General features: G+C 49.9%; 1 protein-coding gene and 1 long non-coding RNA gene across 2 annotated transcripts in view; one reads left to right on the top strand and one right to left on the bottom strand.

The window, feature by feature from the left end:
• LOC119970216 overlaps positions 1 to 8,598 on the top strand; it is a 107,380-nt gene extending 98,782 nt beyond the window's left edge. The window contains exons 2-3 of the long non-coding RNA XR_005461563.1: positions 7,462 to 7,608; positions 8,466 to 8,598. This is a non-coding gene — a long non-coding RNA (uncharacterized LOC119970216). The remainder of the gene's footprint in view (positions 1 to 7,461; positions 7,609 to 8,465) is intronic.
• The window catches only part of LOC119970215 (neuromedin-K receptor-like), a 106,765-nt gene that overhangs the window by 41,978 nt on the left and 46,878 nt on the right, over positions 1 to 17,909 (bottom strand). The window contains exons 2-3 of the mRNA XM_038804472.1: positions 14,053 to 14,229; positions 867 to 1,017 (exon numbers count right to left, since the gene is read on the bottom strand). Coding sequence (XP_038660400.1) covers positions 867 to 1,017; positions 14,053 to 14,229 — 328 coding nt within the window. The remainder of the gene's footprint in view (positions 1 to 866; positions 1,018 to 14,052; positions 14,230 to 17,909) is intronic.

The following is a 17,909-nucleotide window of genomic DNA, read 5'->3' as shown; positions in this document are numbered from 1 at the left end:
AGCAGGCACCAGCGTGGTTTTCAGGGCGCAGTGGGGTGACTTAACCTGAAGCCAGGGCTGAGAGTGAGGAGGTTTGGGCAACCAGACTAATGAGGGAGAGAGCAGAAGCCATATAGCACTGTGTGAGCTGAGGGTGGGAGGAGTCAGGAGGGCATTGATGCGAATGGGGGGCGAGGTTTAATGTCATTTGAACATAGAACATACAGTGCCATTCGGCCCATCGAGTCTGCACCGATCCACTTAAGCCCTCACTTCCACCCTATTCCCCCGAACCCAATAACCCAATAACACCTAACCTTTTTGGACACTACTGGCAATTTAGTGTGGCCAATCCACCTAACTTGCACGTCTTTGGACTGGACTGGGGTGGGGCTTGACATCATTTGGGGTGGGCCGCCATGCCACCAGAGGATGGACATGACATGGGGGTCCCTGCAAAGAGGAAGAGCGCAATGCCCCCAAAGGTGTAAGTCCAGCTCTGCCCGAGACCCTCATTATGCACCAAGGTCAAAAAGCTTGGACACCACACCCCAATGTAAAATTGTTTGTCTCATAACTGTTAACTTATCACCATATTACTGTCAACAGCGGCTTGTGATGAACTCTGTCACACAAACCAGCATTAACTAGCTCTGAATATTCAAAACATACTTTTGATCTGATCTGATTTATTATTGTCACCTGTATTAGTATACAGTGAAAAGTATTGTTTGTTGCATGCTGTACAAACAATGCATACCATACATAGGGAAGGAGGGAGAGACTGCAGAATATAAAAGAGTTAGAATGAAGTTTCATAAGCATAGAACGAGAGTAAAAGATAGAATTAGCGGGTATGCTGGGCACAGCTTGCAAGAAGCCTTCACCTTTCGCTTGGCCTTCAGCTGCTCGTGGTAGTTATCTAACGTGTCACCAGGAATTTCCCCGCCCCACAACGTAATTCCAACGATGGTGTAGGTAATCGCCATCACAACGAGTGGCAGCAGGTACACCAGGACAAGCACAGCAATTTGGTATCTGCAAGAGAATGGTGACAATAAATAATGGTAAATTCAAAAGGGCAGTCGATATTCTTACAAGGATTGGACCCAGGACATTCTCACAGTTCATTGGTATCTGCTTCTCACAAGCCCTGTTGTGCTTCTGGCACTAACCCACTGTCATGACAATGGACCATAGCCCCCAATTAGATATGGACATACGGAACTTTTAAGTGAGACATGTGTATTTAAAGAGAGGGCATACAAGCAAAAACTGACCGAGACTATAAAGTAACCACCTGCTGGAAAATTCGGACAGCAGGCAGGCGGCAGGCAGGACAGCAGGCAGGCGGCAGGCAGGCGGCAGGCAAGCGGCAGGCAGGCGGCAGGCAGGATGGTTGGCAGGATAGCAGGAAGGAAGGCAGGCAGGATGGCAGGCAGGACAGAAGGCGGCAGGCAGGACAGCTGGCAGGATGGTTGGCAGGATAGCAGGCAGGAAGGATGGCAGGCAGGACAGCAGGCGGCAGGCAGGATAGCAGGCAGGCGGCAGGCAGGACAGCAGGCAGGACGGCAGGCAGGACAGCAGGCAGGACAGCAGACAGGCAGGAAGCCAGGACAGCAGGCAGGCGGCAGGCAGGATGGTTGGCAGGACAGCAGGCGGCAGGCAGGCGGTAGGCAGGATAGCAGGCAGGCGGCAGGCAGGATAGCAGGCAGGACAGCAGGCAGGCGGCAGGCAGGACAGCGGGCAGGACAGCGGGCAGGACAGCAGGCAGGATAGCAGGCAGGCGGCAGGCAGGACAGCAGGCAGGACAGCTGGCAGGACAGCTGACAGGACAGCAGGCAGGACAGCAGGCTGGACAGCAGGCAGGACAGCAGGCAGGCGGCAGGCAGGACAGCAGGCAGGCGGCAGGCAGGACAGCAGGCAGGCGGCAGGCAGGACAGCAGGCAGGCGGCAGGCAGGACAGCAGGCAGGACAGCAGGCAGGACAGCAGGCAGGTGGCAGGCAGGACAGCAGGCGGAAGGCAGGACAGCAGGCAGGCGGCAGGCAGGATAGCAGGCAGGCGGCAGGCAGGCGGCAGGCAGGACAGCAGGCAGGACGGCAGGCAGGACAGCAGGCAGGACAGCAGGCAGGATAGCAGGCAGGACAGCAGGCAGGCGGCAGGCAGGACAGCAGGCAGGCGGCAGGCAGGACAGCAGGCAGGCGGCAGGCAGGACAGCAGGCAGGACAGCAGGCAGGATAGCAGGCAGGACAACTGGCAGGCGGCAGGCAGGACAGCAGGCAGGCGGCAGGCAGGACAGCAGGCAGGACAGCAGGCAGGATAGCAGGCAGGACAACTGGCAGGACAGCAGGCAGGACAGCAGGCAGGACAGCAGGCAGGACAGCGGGCAGGACAGCGGGCAGGACAGCGGGCAGGCGGCAGGCAGGACAGCAGGCAGGACAGCAGGCAGGACAGCAGGCAGGATAGCAGGCAGGACAGCAGCATGATGGCAGGCAGGATAGCAGGAAGGACATCAGGCAGGACAGCAGGCAGGACAGCGGACAGGCGGCAGGCAGGACAGCAGGCAGGATAGCAGGCAGGATAGCAGGCAGGCGGCAGGCAGGATAGCAGGCAGGCGGCAGGCAGGACAGCAGGCAGGACAGCAGGCAGGAGGCAGGCAGGACAGCAGGCAGGATAGCAGGCAGGACAGCAGGCAGGACAGCAGGCAGGACAGCAGGCAGGACAGCAGGCAGGACAGCAGGCGGGCGGCAGGCAGGACAGCGGGCAGGACAGCGGGCAGGACAGCAGGCAGGAGGCAGGCAGGACAGCAGGCAGGACAGCAGGCAGGATAGCAGGCAGGAGGCAGGCAGGATAGCAGGCAGGACAGCAGGCAGGACAGCAGGCGGCAGGCAGGACAGTGGGCAGGACAGCGGGCAGGACAGCAGGCAGGATAGCAGGCAGGATAGCAGGCAGGACAGCAGGCAGGCGGCAGGCAGGACAGCAGGCAGGACAGCAGGCGGCAGGTAGGACGGCAGGCAGGATAGCAGGCAGGAGGCAGGCAGGGTAGCAGGCAGGACAGCAGGCAGGAGGCAGGCAGGACAGCAGGCAGGACAGCAGGCAGGACATCGGGCAGGATAGCAGGCAGGACAGCAGGCAGGACAGCAGGCGGCAGGCAGGACAGTGGGCAGGACAGCGGGCAGGACAGCAGGCAGGATAGCAGGCAGGACAGCAGGCAGGACAGCAGGCAGGACAGTAACATGATGGCAGGCAGGATGGTTGGCAGGATGGTTGGCAGGATAGCAGGCAGGAAGGCAGGCAGTACAGCAGGCACGTGGTAACACTACCACTTGAAAATTCCCATAGAATCCATAGAAACCATAGAACCTTATAGTGCAGAAGGAGGCCATTCGACCCATTGAGTCTTCACTGTCTTTCTGAATGAGCATCCTACCTAAGCTCAATCCTCCACTGTATCCCCTAACCTGCACATCTTGGACTGTGGGAAACTGGAACACCCAGAGGAAAGACACGCAGACATGGGGAGAACGTGCAGACTCCACACAGTTGTCCAAGGCTGGAATTGAACGCGGTCTCTAGACCTGTGAGGTGGCAGTGCTTTTTAGAAACAAAATTCCATTTAAGGGGCAATTTTCGTGGCCAATCCACCTAGCCTGCACATCTGTGGGTTGTGGGAGTGATACCCATGCAAACACGGTGAGAATGTGCAAACTCCACAAGGACAGTGCCCCAGGGCCGGGATTGAACCCAGTGAGGCAGCAGTGCTAACCACTGCATTACCGTGCTGCCTCCAAATATCACCCTTCTAACAGAAGGACCTGTGTACTGTGGCAATTTCCTGGGTGTACATGTTGTTACAAAATCTCTGATAGGCGGAAAAGCTCACCCAACTTACAAGAAACTTATGAAGCCATGTTGATATTCAAACTAGAAGGAATTGCCTACCAGTCACCTGAGAAAGTGAAGCAGGATAGGAAGGAGGAAGCCAGCTGTATTATAAAAGCTGAGCTTTCATATACAACTATTTCAAGCCCAGTTGTCGATTTCTCCTTTTGCAATGCAAACAGTGCATGATTGTGGGGATGTTTAATGAGGATTGCAGTGTTTACTTCCATTCATCAGTTCACAGATAATGAAGCAGTCCGTGCTTGCATCCAGCAAGTGCTCCGCATCAATTGTGAGTGCAATAATCTTTTATTGTCACTAGTATGAAGTTACTGTGAAAAGCCCCTGGTCGCCACATTCCGGCGCCTGTTCAAGTACACAGAGGGAGAATTCAGAATTCTCAGCTGGTATGGCAATTGAACCCGAGCTGCTGGCCTTGTTCTGCATCACAAACCAGGGGCGAAATTCTCCCAACGGGAGACAAAGTGCCGACGCCGGAGTGAAAACCGGAGTGTCGGAGGCCGCTCCTTGCCCCCTATTCTCCCACCCCCAGGGGGCTAGGAGCGGCGCCGTGTCAATTATACGCGCTGGGCCTTGGCGCCGCGTCAAAGCGCCGCCGGGTAAATGACGCGGCCGGCGGTGCTTAAACCGCGCATGCGCGGTTGCCGTCCGCCCCGCGGGCACCCCGCAAGACATGGAGGATTGATCTTGCGGGGCGGCGGAGGAAAAGAGTGCGTCCTTTAGAGTCGCCGGCCCGCCGATTGGTGGGCACCGATCACGGGTCAGACCCCTACTGAGCACCCCCCGGTGCTCGATCCTCCCTCCCCCCCCACAGGTCGCACACGCAGCGTTTGCACGCTGTTCACGCCGGCAGCGATCAGGTGTGGTTGGCGCCGGCGTGAACCCATCGGATTGGGTAGGCCGCTCGACCGTTAGAAACGGTGGTGAAACGCGGCACGCCATTTTGAGGGGGGTGGGAGAATCACGTGCGGGTGCCAGGGCGGCGTGGCGGGAATCGCCCGGCACTCCCGCGATTCTCCCACCCGGCGTGGGGGTCGGAGAATCGTGCCCCAGCTGCCTAGCCCACTGAGCTAAACCAGCTCTCTGAACAGAGGTTCAAAAATAGCCCACGGACTGTGGGAACACTTGTCAGGATTTAAATAGAAAAAAAAGAGGCTTCTCTTCCCCTATTCCAAGACTTAAGAACAAGCAGCTAATGTTAAACCTTTGGCAGATTTGATATTCCCATGAGCACTGGTGGGTCACAGGAAACGGGACCTTTTCAAGTTGTATATTCATTCCAGAACTTTTCCCAAAAGATCAATGAAACTGCTTCCTGTGACAATTATATTCCATTGAATAAATCCTCTGGCACCAAGAGATGTGAAGTACAGTCTGATTACCCTGCCTTGGGGACTGGCTGATCAGGCAACAAAGGATGACTCAGCGGATTAAAGGTTTGGAGGAGCCATTGTCAAAAGGAGTGTAGATTGGAGACGGGAGATGTGTAGGGTTTAGTATTTTTTGCATGATCTTACTTATGGGATGCGATTCTCCCAAAAGTGAGCAAAGTCCCCAAGCGAGCGTATTTAGCCGTGTTTTTCCCAACACTCAAAGTGCTGAGAATCACACGACTATTCAACGTGACTCGCTCTGAATAAGGGGCCTGAATGGGGAACGCGAGGCTGAGGCCGCCTATGGCCCTGTTTTTGTACACTGGGGAGCTCCGCTCGCCGGAACTCCCTGTTGTAGCGAGAGATCGGAACGCCATTTAAAAATGGCGTCTCGATCTCCAAGCCCCCGAATCAATCGCCGACCTGACCCCCAACCTGAACACAGTATAGGAGGGTCCCCGGTACCTCTGCATGTCCTACCTCCTCTCTCTCCCTCTCTCTCCCTCATCATCCATTGCGGCTGTTTCTCAATTTTTAAAAGCACAAGTGAACCTCGCCATCGGGAATTTCCCCCAATGGAGGCGGAGAATCGTGGAGGCCCCGGAGAATATTGGGTCAGGCCCGCTAATGATACGCAAACGGCGTTTATTGTACATGCGGAGTAGAACGCATTTACGCCGATGTCGAGGCACCGGAGAATTGCGATTTGGGCGGGGACCAGGCGCCCGCCACGATTATGCCGTCAAAACCGAATCGCTGCCCAATTGCCTATCCCAATTTTGGCATCGGCTGACAGAGAATCCCGCCCAGGGTCTTTGGACTGAATTGTCTCCAGGCTGTGATATCAGACTAAGTGAAACATGTAAGAGAGACTGGGATATGTCCTAACAGGGTAGGTGAACAGAAAAAGAGGCTAACAGTTAAGACCATTTGAGACATTAGTGCTAATCGATAGTAGAAGGATTAAAGGCCATCACTCAGCAGAAGACTTGAAGAGACAATATCACAGCTATCCAGAGGTTAGGAACAGAGTTGCGGAAGGCACATTTGTATACTGCTATGTTCAATATTGTATAGTTTAACTTGAGTTGCTTAATGAATCTATTGTCACTCAGAATCACAGCCTGTACCTGTCTGGTCCTTCATCATTTCATGAACTAGTCTCAAATCTACAAATCTAATGCACTTTGTAAATTGGATAACCCCCCCTGTAAAATGGATGTGAGGTAATCACATACCCTCTCAGTTTACCTCATCAATTAAATTAAGTGCATCCCATCACCCACCGACGAACAAACTCTTTCAATCAGCACACACCATTTAGTTCAATTACTTTATCACACCCTGAAACTCAGCATTGTTGTGTGGCCCAAACCCACAGTTCACACACAATGACAGCTGTTCAATAATGACAGCCTCATTCCCTGATTTTATTGTGTGAACCTTCCCAACACGGTTCCCTCTTTATTGCAGCAGGCAAGTGGAAAGAACTGAAGGAAGATTTGCAGCCTGAATGTTTGGAGGGGGATATAGTGCTGGCCATCATGGGAAGGGTCATTGCTGAGGACATGGCCACTGGCGATTAATTAATTAAGCGATTGATGATGAGGATAACTACACACCTTATACTTTATCTCCCACCTCACTTCCCCCTCAGCCTTCAATTTCTTCGGACTCCAAAGTTACAAACGAGGGTGAGATTCTCTGGCCTCCCTGCGGTGTGTTCCTTGGCGACAAGAGGTGGCCCACGGTTGGCCAGCGGCAGTGTGGTGATAACCACTGTAGATATGCATACTTGCAGTAGGGGGATGTATGGCTGTACCTGTAGTACACGTTACTCCGGTAAACACCTGCCGGCTAGCTCCACCCACAGGGAGCTTGTGTATAAATATGCGTGTGAGTCACTCAGACCCTAGTCTACAGTTTCAGCCGGAGGAATAGCATCACACAGCAATAAAGCCTCTATTGTACTTGTCTCTCGTCTTTGAGTATAATTGTTAGCGCCACAGGCAGATATTCTGGTCCCGCCACCGTCGATGGGATTTCCCATTGGATCTGGGAAACCTGTGGTGGGAGTGTGCCATCCATGCGGCAGGAAGATCACGCCGGTGTGAACAGCCAAAAGATCTTGCACTGAGTAACCACGGACTTCTTTATTTCTTTCAACCCTCAACGCAACTCAATTCTATTGCATTTTCGTTTCAGGTACACAAGTGAAACCTGCCCAGTCAGCGGTGGAAGAGGAAGAAGGCAATGAAGGTGAAGAGACACAGGTTACTTGATCTGATACTCGCAGTCAAAAGCTCAGAGACTGAGCACATTCTAGAGGTTTGGCTAGAGGATCTGCACATGGTGAGACACTGGGCATAATTACACAGGGGCCAGGCGGGTAGGGAGGGGAAGGGAAACTGGGCACAATTACACAGGAGCCAGGCAGTTGGGGGGAGGTCTATCTGGCCACAATTACACAGGAGTCTGGCGGTGCTGATGTATACGAGTCAGATGAGAGCATCAATGGCCTACAGAAGAGGCTTGAGATATATATACAATTAAATGCTTGGTGAATTGGACAGACTGCCAGGGCAGCACGGTAGCATTGTAGATAGCACAATCGCTTCACAGCTCCAGGGTCCCAGGTTCGATTCCGGCTTGGGTCACTGTCTGTGCGGAGTCTGCACATCCTTCCCGTGTGTGCGTGGGTTTCATCCGGGTGCTCTGGTTTCCTCCCACAGTCCAAAGATGTGCAGGTTAGGTGAATTGGCCATGATAAATTGCCCTTAGTGTCCAAAATTGCCCTTAGTGTTTGGTGGCGTTACTGGGTTATGGGGATAGGGTGGAGGTGTTGACCTTGGGTGGGGTGCTCTATCCAAGAGCCGGTGCAGACTCGATGGGCTGAATGGCCTCCTTCTGCACTGTAAATTCTATGTAAGCCTGTGCACAGTATCAAGCTTAACAGCAGAACTCAGCTCTAACCTGGCACAGAGCTTTGCTCTGGGCTTTTAAATAATCCTTTTCCACATGGAATGGGTAGTAACCCCATTACTGTAGTACTATAATGCTTGATGGCCAACGTTACAGCTTTGAATACAGCACAAGCAAGGTCAACTTTGGCAAAGAATCATCCAGACTCGAAACGTTAGCTCCCTTATCTCTTCACAGATATTGCCACACTTGCTGAGATTGTCCAGTATTTTCTGTTTTTGTTTCAGATTCCAGCATCCACAGTAACTTGCTTTTATCAAGGTCAGTATTCGTCGTCCATCTCTAACTATCCTTAGGAAGGTGATGGTGAGCTGCTTTCTTTAACTATTGCCGTACGCACTGTGTATCGGAGGGGAGTGGATGGGCTGCCAATCAAGCGGGCTGCTTTGTCCTGGATGGTAATGATCTTTTTTAGAACATAGAACATAGAACATTACAGCGCAGTACGGGCCCTTCGGCCCTCGATGTTGCGCCGACCCGTGAAGCCATCTGAAGCCTATCTGACCTACACTATTCCATTTTCATCCATATGTCTATCCAGTGACCACTTAAATGCCCTTAAATTTGGCGAGTCTACTACTGTTGCAGGCAGGGCGTTCCACACCCCTACTACTCTCTGAGTAAAGAAACTCCCTCTGACATCTGTCCTATATCTACCACCCCTCAATTTAAAGCTATGTCCCCTCGTGTTGGTCATCACCATCCGAGGAAAAAGACTCTCACTGTCCACCCTATCTAACCCTCTGACTATCTTATATGTCTCTATTAAGTCACCTCTCAGCCTTCTCCTCTCTAACGAAAAGAACCTCAAGTCCCTGAGCTTTTCCTTGTAAGACCTTCCCTCCATACCAGGCAACATCCTAGTAAATCTCCTCTGAACCCTTTCCAAAGCTTCCACATCCTTCCTATAATGTGGTGACCAGAACTGCACGCAGTACTCCAGGTGCGGCCGCACCAGAGTTATGTACAGCTGCAGCATGACCTCGTGGCTCTGAAACCCAATCCCCCTACTGATAAAGGCTAGCACACCATATGCCTTCTTAACAGCCCTATTAACCTGGGTGGCAACTTTCAGGGATTTATGTACCTGGTGCCGAGATCTCTCTGTTCATCTACACAACCAAGAATCTTGCCATTAGCCCAGTACTCTGCATTCCTGTTACTCCTTCCAAAGTGAACCACCTCACACTTTTCCGCATTAAACTCCATCTGCCACCTCTCAGCCCAGCTCTGCAGCTTATCTATGTCCCTCTGTAACCTGCAACATCCTTCAGCACTATCCACAACTCCACCGACCTTTGTGTCATCTACAAATTTACTAACCCATCCTTCTACACCCTCTTCCAGGTCATTTATAAAAATGACAAACAGCAGTGGCCCCAAAACAGATCCTTGCGGTACACCACTACTAACTGAACTCCAGGATGAACATTTGCCATCAACCACCACCCTCTGTCTTCTTTCAGCTAGCCAATTACTGATCCAAACTGCTAAATCACCTTCAATCCCATACTTCCGTATTTTCTGCAATAGAAATGCCTTACTGAAATCCATATACACCACATCAACCGCTTTACCCTCATCCACCTGTTTGGTCACCTTCTCAAAAAACTCAATAAGGTTTGTGAGGCATGACCTACCCTTCACAAAACCGTGTTGAGTATCGCTAATCAACTTGTTCTTTTCAAGATGATTATAAACCCTATCTCTTATAACCTTTTCCAACATTTTACCCACAACCGAAGTAAGGCTCACAGGTCTATAATTACCAGTGTTGTCTCTACTCCCGTTCTTGAACAAGGGGACAACATTTGCTATCCTCCAGTCTTCCGGCACTATTCCTGTCGACAAAGACGACATAAAGATCAAGGACAAAGGCTCTGCAACCTCCTCCCTGGCTTCCCAGAGAATCCTCGGATAAATCCCATCTGGCCCAGGGGACTTATCTATTTTTACACTTTCGAAAATTGCTAACACCTCCTCCTTGTGAACCTCAATCCCATCTAGCCTGGTCGACTGTACCTGAGTATTCTCCTCGACAACATTGTCTTTCTCCAGCGTAAACACTGACGAAAAATATCCATTTTACGCTTCCCCTATCTCCTCTGATTCCACACACAACTTTCCACTACTATCCTTGATTGGCCCTAATCTTACTCTAGTCATTCTTTTGTTCCTGATATATCTATAGAAAGCCTTAGGGTTTTCCTTGATCCTATCCGCCAACAACTTTTTGTGTCCTCTCCTCGCTCTTCTTAACTCTCCCTTTAGGTCCTTCCTGGCTAACTTGTAACTCTCAAGTGCCCTAACTGAGCCTTCATGTTTCATCCTAACATAAGCCTTCTTCTTCCTCTTGACAAGTGCTTCAACTCCCTTAGTAAACCACGGTTCCCTTGCTCGACAACTTCCTCCCTGCCTGACAGGTACATACTTATCAAGGACAAGCTGTTCCTTGAAAAATCTCCACATTTCGATTGTACCCATCCCCTGCAGTTCCTTCCCCATCCTATACATCCTAAATCTTGCCGAATAGCATCATAATTGCCTTTCCCCCAGCTATAATTCTTGTCTTGCGGTATATACCTATCCCTGCCCATCGCTAAAGTAAACATAACCGAATTGTGATCACTATCACCTACATCTAAATCTAACACCTGGCCGGGTTCATTACCCAGTACCAAATCCAATGTGGCATCGCCCCTTGTTGGCCTATCTACATACTGTGTCAGAAAACCCTCCTGCACACACTGCACAAAAACTGACCCATATAAAGTACTCGAACTATAGTATTTCCAGTCAATATTTAGAAAGTTAAAGTCCCCCATAACAACTACCCTGTTACTCTCGCTCCTGTCGAGAATCATCTTTGCAATCCTTTCCTCTACATCTCTGGAACTATTCGGAGGTCTATAGACAACTCCCAACAGGGTGACCTCTCCTCTCCTGTTCCTAACCTCGGCCCATACTACCTCAGTAGACGAGTCCTCAAACGTCCTTTCTGCCGCCGTAATACTTTCCTTGATTAACAATGCCACACCCCCCCCTCTTTTACTATCTTCTCTGTTCTTACAGAAACATCTAAATCCTGGAACCTGCAACAACCATTCCTGTCCCTACTCTACCCATGTCTCCGAAATCGCCACAACATCGAGATCCCAGGTACCAACCCATGCTGCAAGCTCACCCACCTTATTCCGGATGCTCCTGACATTGAAGTAGACACACTTCAAACCAGCATCTTGCTTGCCGGTGCCCTCTTTCGAACTTTTAACCCTATCCCTGACCTCACTACTCTCAACATCCTGTACACTGGGACTACAATTTAGGTTCCCATCCCCCTGCTGAATTAGTTTAAACCCCCCCCGAAGAGCACTAGCAAATCTCCCCCCCAGGGTATTGGTACCCCTCTGGTTCAGGTGAAGACCATCCTGTTTGTAGAGGTCCCACCTACTCCAGAATGAGCCCCAATTATCCAGGAAACCAAAACCCTCCCTCCTGCACCATCCCTGTAGCCACGTGTTCAACTCCTCTCTCTCCTTATTTCTCACTTCGCTAGCACGTGGCATGGGTAACAACCCAGAGATAACAACTCTGTTTGTTCTAGCTCTCAGCTTCCACCCTAGCTCCCTGAATTTCTGTCTCAAATCCCCATCTCTCTTCCTACCTATGTCGTTAGTACCTATGTGGACCACGACTTGGGGCTGCTCCCCCTCCCCCTTAAGGATCCCAAAAACACGATCAGAGACATCACGAACCCTGGCACCTGGGAGGCAACACACCAACCGTGAGTCTCTTTCGTTCCTACAGAACCTCCTGTCTGTTCCTCTAACTATGGAGTCCCCAATGACAAGTGCTCTGTTCCTCTTCTCCCTTCCCTTCTGAGCAACAGGAACAGACTCTGTGCTCGAGACCCATGCCCCATTGCTTACCCCTGGTAAGTCGTTTCCCCCCCCCCCCCCACAACAGTATCCAAAACGGTATACATGTCATTGAGGGGAACGACCACAGGGGATCCCTGCACTGCCTGCCGGTTCCCTCTCGTTCCCCTGACGGTAACCCATCTACCTTCTTCTTTTACCTGAGGTGTGACTACTTCCCTATAACTCCTCTCAATAACCCCCTCCGCCTCCCGAATGATCCGAAGTTCATCTAGCTCCAGGTCCCTAACGCGGTTCTCGAGGAGCTGGAGTTGGGTGCACTTCCCGCAGATGTAGTCAGCAGGGACACTCGAGGTGACCCTTTCCTCCCACATTCTGCAGACTGTTGTTGTAGCTGCACTCAATCAGGCAAGTAGAGAGTATTCCATCACACTCCTGACTTGTGCCTGGAAAATGAGGAACAGGCTTTGGGAAGTCAGGAGGTGAGTTACTCATTGCAGAGTTTCCAGCCTCTGACTGCTCTTGTAGCCATAATATTTATATGGCATTTATATTTTGGTGAATGGGGAAGTGTGGTTGAGATTACTGATACTGCCCATGAATTATTTAATTATTAGGCTCAGACATGAAGGAACTGCCTGTATTGCAGCCTCTATTCTTCATCCTGCTGCATTTCATCATTCTGCAATTCCTCCTCCTCTTCCTGCTCCTCAGATTCCTTTGTGGCAAGTAATGGCAAGGGTTGTTCCCTCATAATAGCTAGGTTGCGCATCAAGCGAAAATACTGCTACAAACCTTGGTATCCACCCAAGTTGAGTATTGGCAAGCTCACCCAGGGTAGTCCAGCATTGTTTGAGGATGTAAATGGTGGATGCCCACTGTGGGATGTGTCCTCCGTGAAGGCAGCACTTCATCTCCACAAGGACTATCCTATCATAGAACATAGAACATAGAACAGTACAGCACAGAACAGGCCCTTCGGCCCTCGATGTTGTGCCGAGCAATGATCACCCTACTCAAACCCACGTAACCACCCTATACCCGTAACCCAACAACCCCCCCCCCTTAACCTTACTTTTTAGGACACTATGGGCAATTTAGCATGGCCAATCCACAATACTGTCTTTGTTTCATTAACCCTGTTGTGAAATCTGCCAACTTCTGCAGCCACAACTGCAGCCTCAGGATTGCAAGAGCTGCATTGTCTGTGGCTGTCAAACCGATTGTGCCTTTGACTTGCCGTGGTGAACGAGAAATGGGTGGCACCGAGGACTGCCACCGATTGAAGAAATACGTGAATGGATAGTCAAAGAAATTTAAAGCCTTAAATAGACCATCTCGCTCAGAGGCCGCAAAGATATCAAATTGAACATGTGGAAGTATCCATATTGGATATTTATGTCATCAATTCTCAGGATTGCTGGCAATACTGCCATTTATTGCTCATCCCTAGTTGAACCTGAGAAGGTCGTGGGTGACCTTCTTCTTGAACCAGTGATGTCTATGTGGTGAATGTGCTTCCACAGTTCTATTGGATATTCTGACCCGGCAACAATGAAGGAACATCGATAAAAGTGTCCAAGTCAGGTTGGTACATGACTAGGATCATTGGCATACAGCAGAAGGAATGTTGCTGAGGGCTGAATGATAATATATCCAATCTGATCTGCATGATGCTGGCCACCTGAAATGGGATAATCTTCCATTCACCCCACTTTTTACCGTAAATAACAGTCACAAACCTGGAAGTATCTGCATCTGGACTGTCAGTGACTGTCATTCTGTGTCAGTCCAAGGAAAGACTCATTAAACCGTGACACTCAACATCGCCATCTCAATCATCATTGCCTGCTTATTTGAAATGTTGCGATACATAGGATTAATACCATTGCTTTGCTTACAGCATACGTCATGTAAACTCTCAGCTCACACTTACATGAAGTCTCCTGGCCAGTTCAAAAGGCAGAGGACTCGCCCTGGGTGATGCTTGGTTTCTGAGTAATAACATTGAGGAAAGGCGAGTATAACAGCCAGGCTCCAGATACTTGCAATGATGACTTTAGTTGCAGTTGCTGACAGTCGTGGCTGTAAAGGATGTATGATGGCCATGTACCTTCAAGAAAAGAAAATAAAATGAATCAATTACTCCTTTCTACATTAAATGTGGTAAATTGCATTCCCTGAATTCCCTGCAATTATTGGAAATAACTTCCTTGATTAATTTTTCAGGAATTTGCCATTGGAATTTTCACTCCCATTAGATTCTATGGGGCTTATTTTCTTCCTCTTCTATCTGGAGGCAAGACAAGTGAACTCCTCCTGGTCTGACTCTACCCCCCCCCCCCCCCCCCCCCCCCGCCCCCCACTCCCCCCAATGTGGCTCCAGTCATTTCCCCGGGCCCATCATACTGCAGGCTGATCCCTGACAGGGTCTTGCACCTGGAAACTGGGCCAGAATTGCCACTATGTGAGGCTAACAGCGACAGAAAATATGATAGCCACTTTGCGCAGAGCGTGATCAGATCATCTGTTTCTTCAAAATAGCACCATGGGGTCTTGAACATCTTCCTGAGAAGCTGGATGTTTAACTTTCACATGAGAAAGACAACTCTCCAGCACACCCTCCATACTACAGGGATTCAGTCCACAACTTGTGCTCAAGGCCTTGGGGTACGAATTGAAGCCACAACCTGCTAACCCCACAATAAGAGTGCTACTAACTGTGCTATGGCTGATATTTAGGAGACCACAAACAGTAGGTGCATTTCAAAAAGTATGGTGTCAGATATGAAATTCTTCATAGGTACCTCTGAGACCAAGAAGTAGATCAACACAACCCTAAGTAAAATTTAATTCAAGACCCTTCTACCAAGTGATTAATCTCCTGGATGTTTGAAACACGAAACTAAAAGTGACAACAGCAACTGTTTGCATTCATATAGCACCCAATACATTAAAAAAAGGGGAAAACAGGGCAGCACGGTGGCGCAGTGGTTAGCACTGCTGTCTACAGCGCTGAGGACCTGGGCCCAGGTCACTGTCTGTGTGGAGTTTGCACATTCTCCCTGTGTCTGTGTGGATCTCACCCCCACAACCCAAAGATGTGCAGGTTGGTGGATTGGCCACGTTAAATTGACCCTTAATTGGATAAATAAATAATTGGGTCCTCTAAATTTAAAAAAAAGGGGGAAAACTGATGTCAATTCATGCAGGGAAAAATTAGGACCAGTGACTAAAAGCTTGGTTGATGAATAGGTTTGCAAAAATCTTCTAAGTAAGTGTAGAGACGTGTGTGGACACAATGGGTTTAGAATGTGGGAGTCCTAAAGTGGAGATGAAGCAACTGGATAATGTGAAGTCAGTTGGAAAGCAAAGAGAGGAAGAGAGGTGCAACAAACTGGTCATAGAATCATTAACAGCAGGAGGAGGTTATGGAGTAGAGTAGCAGAGAGGGGGTTGAGAATGAAAAAAGGTTTGACTTTAATACACTTTGAAACAGGGAACCGGTACAGAACAGAGGACTTTGATAAGTGGGATTTAATAGGACAGGATTTGGGCAGCCATGTTTTTGACAAATTGAAGAATGAGTGATCAGCAAAGACAGTATTGGAGGAACAAAGGGCATGGTTCTCCAGAATCGCGACCAAATGCTCCCACCAACATGAAAATCAGATTGATGCCTGCTGACGCTAGGAGCGACCCTGACAGGGGCAGCTGCACTTTCTAAGAAGCACTTGAGAATAAAGAGACAACCATGTAAAACAAAACTGTGGTAAGAAAAACACCTGCTACCCTGAGTTAATGGATCTCTGCAGATCTGCATAAATAAACAATTTGATTCTCCCCTTTGAAACTGCCTCGACCTGTCAATCAGAAGACTACTAGCAGGCAATGGGGCATGGAATCGAATGTAAACAGTTCAAAGCTATCAGCTTTCTAGGCATACACACAGACTTCTATACTTCAAAGATAATGAAATTGAATGTGTAAAAACTTTTCCAAATATTTCCACCACTTCAAAGGGGCTATGTTTAACTTTATCTCACAGACCTTTAAACTTGGCATGTCGATAGACTTTTAAAAAGGATTGTGGGTATAGATGAGAACACTTTCACTTTATTATGAAGGATGTGTATTTCTGAGATACTAAACAACTGTTTAAATGGTATCGGGGTACCCATTGTAGGTCTCCTGATCCCTACCTCCCCTCATGACAGATCCCCCCGGCACCCAGGAGGCAATTGTTGGGAGGGTACTTATGCTTTGCCACTCCTCGGACTGTAAGCCACCAGGTTCATGTTCCTCAATACTTGCATCAAAATGGGCAGCATGGTGGTGCAGTGGTTAGCACTGTGGCCTCACGGCGGCGAGGTCCCAGGTTCGATCCCGGCTCTGGGTCACTGTCCGTGTGGAGTTTGCACATTCTCCCCCTGTTTGTATGATTTCTCCCCCACAACCCAAAAACAAAATGTGCAGGGTAGGTGGATTGCCCACGCTAAATTGCTCCTTAATGGAAAATTGGAAAAAAATCGGGTACTCTAAATTTTTTTTTTTTTTAAATACTTGCATCAAAACATGCCCGCGTGACTGGTGGCTGGGGAAGTGGGGGTTGGAGTGGAGCATCACAAGTGGGAGGTGAATCGAGCTTGCAGCCTGTTAATTGCATTCAAATGAATGCTTATTAGTGCTTTGCATGTTCCTGCTTGCGGGGTGGGGTGGGGCGGTGCAGTCACTGAAATGTCGCTGACATCCCCTCCTGATTGTCATGGCTCCAATCTATCATCTGCATCAGCTCTGGGAGAACCTTATCCAGAGGCTCGACAGCTGACTGGGACCCAGCTGAGTCCTGGGATCCAGCAGACCTCCGACTGCTGACTCCCATGATTGTTCTTGTCGCCACCTGATGTGCAAAAGCAGCTATGCGGTGCTCGCCAGATTGTGCCCCAGAAGCCTGTCCACTATTGTCGCCCGCCGAGGCATGTGTCTCTGCACTGCTTGAAGGTCGGGGTGATAGCTGTGACGTTTCGATGGTGGTCTCCTCAGAGCTGAGCTATCCTCCAAGGTTGTCTCTTGGATGGCGGGGTGGGGGGGACCCGAAGGAAACCCACACAGACACATGGAGGAAGTGCAAACTTCACACAGACACCAGGGCCAGAATTGAACCCTGGTCCCTGGTGCTGTGAGGCAGCAGAGCTAACCACTATGCTTCAGTGTTCCCCCTCCCCCCAAAAAATAATCCAGAGGACTTGTTTTTCAATTCTGTTCCTAGTTCCTGATATTCCCCAAACAGGTCCTCTGTCCAAGTTTTGCTGATGTTGATTGTCCCAATGAGTGGGGGTCCTCCTATAGTGCGTTCGGGCAGAGGTGGCCGCTTATGGGGCCTTGGAGATCGGGATTGCATTGAAAAATGGCATCCCGATCTTTCGCTACCCTGGAGAGTTCCGATGTGCGGAGCCCAAAATATTTGTTCAATGTCTCTGCCATTTCCTTATTCCTCTTGAACAGCTGGATAGGCAACATATGTTTTCTGACACATTCAATTAAATAGCCACTTGAACAGAAGCTTGAGTGAGTATTTAGTCACACACCTGAGCACGCTCGCAGCTTGCGAGTTGGGAGTGATCGCTGTGAAAGGAATAACAGATACTTACACGATCCCTCGCTCTCCGCAGAGAACCATGCTGGGAGGGATGGTAAGTGACAGTTATTGGGGTGCAGCTTTCCACCAGCAGTTTAGAATTGCAAAATTAGCCCTGGATATTTTGCTGCTGCATTTGAGAAGATTTTGGAGCT

Source organism: Scyliorhinus canicula, chromosome 8, assembly GCF_902713615.1.
Source record: "Scyliorhinus canicula chromosome 8, sScyCan1.1, whole genome shotgun sequence".
In the NCBI taxonomy this organism is placed as follows: domain Eukaryota; kingdom Metazoa; phylum Chordata; class Chondrichthyes; order Carcharhiniformes; family Scyliorhinidae; genus Scyliorhinus; species Scyliorhinus canicula.
This window is presented reverse-complemented; position numbering and strand designations above follow the sequence as displayed.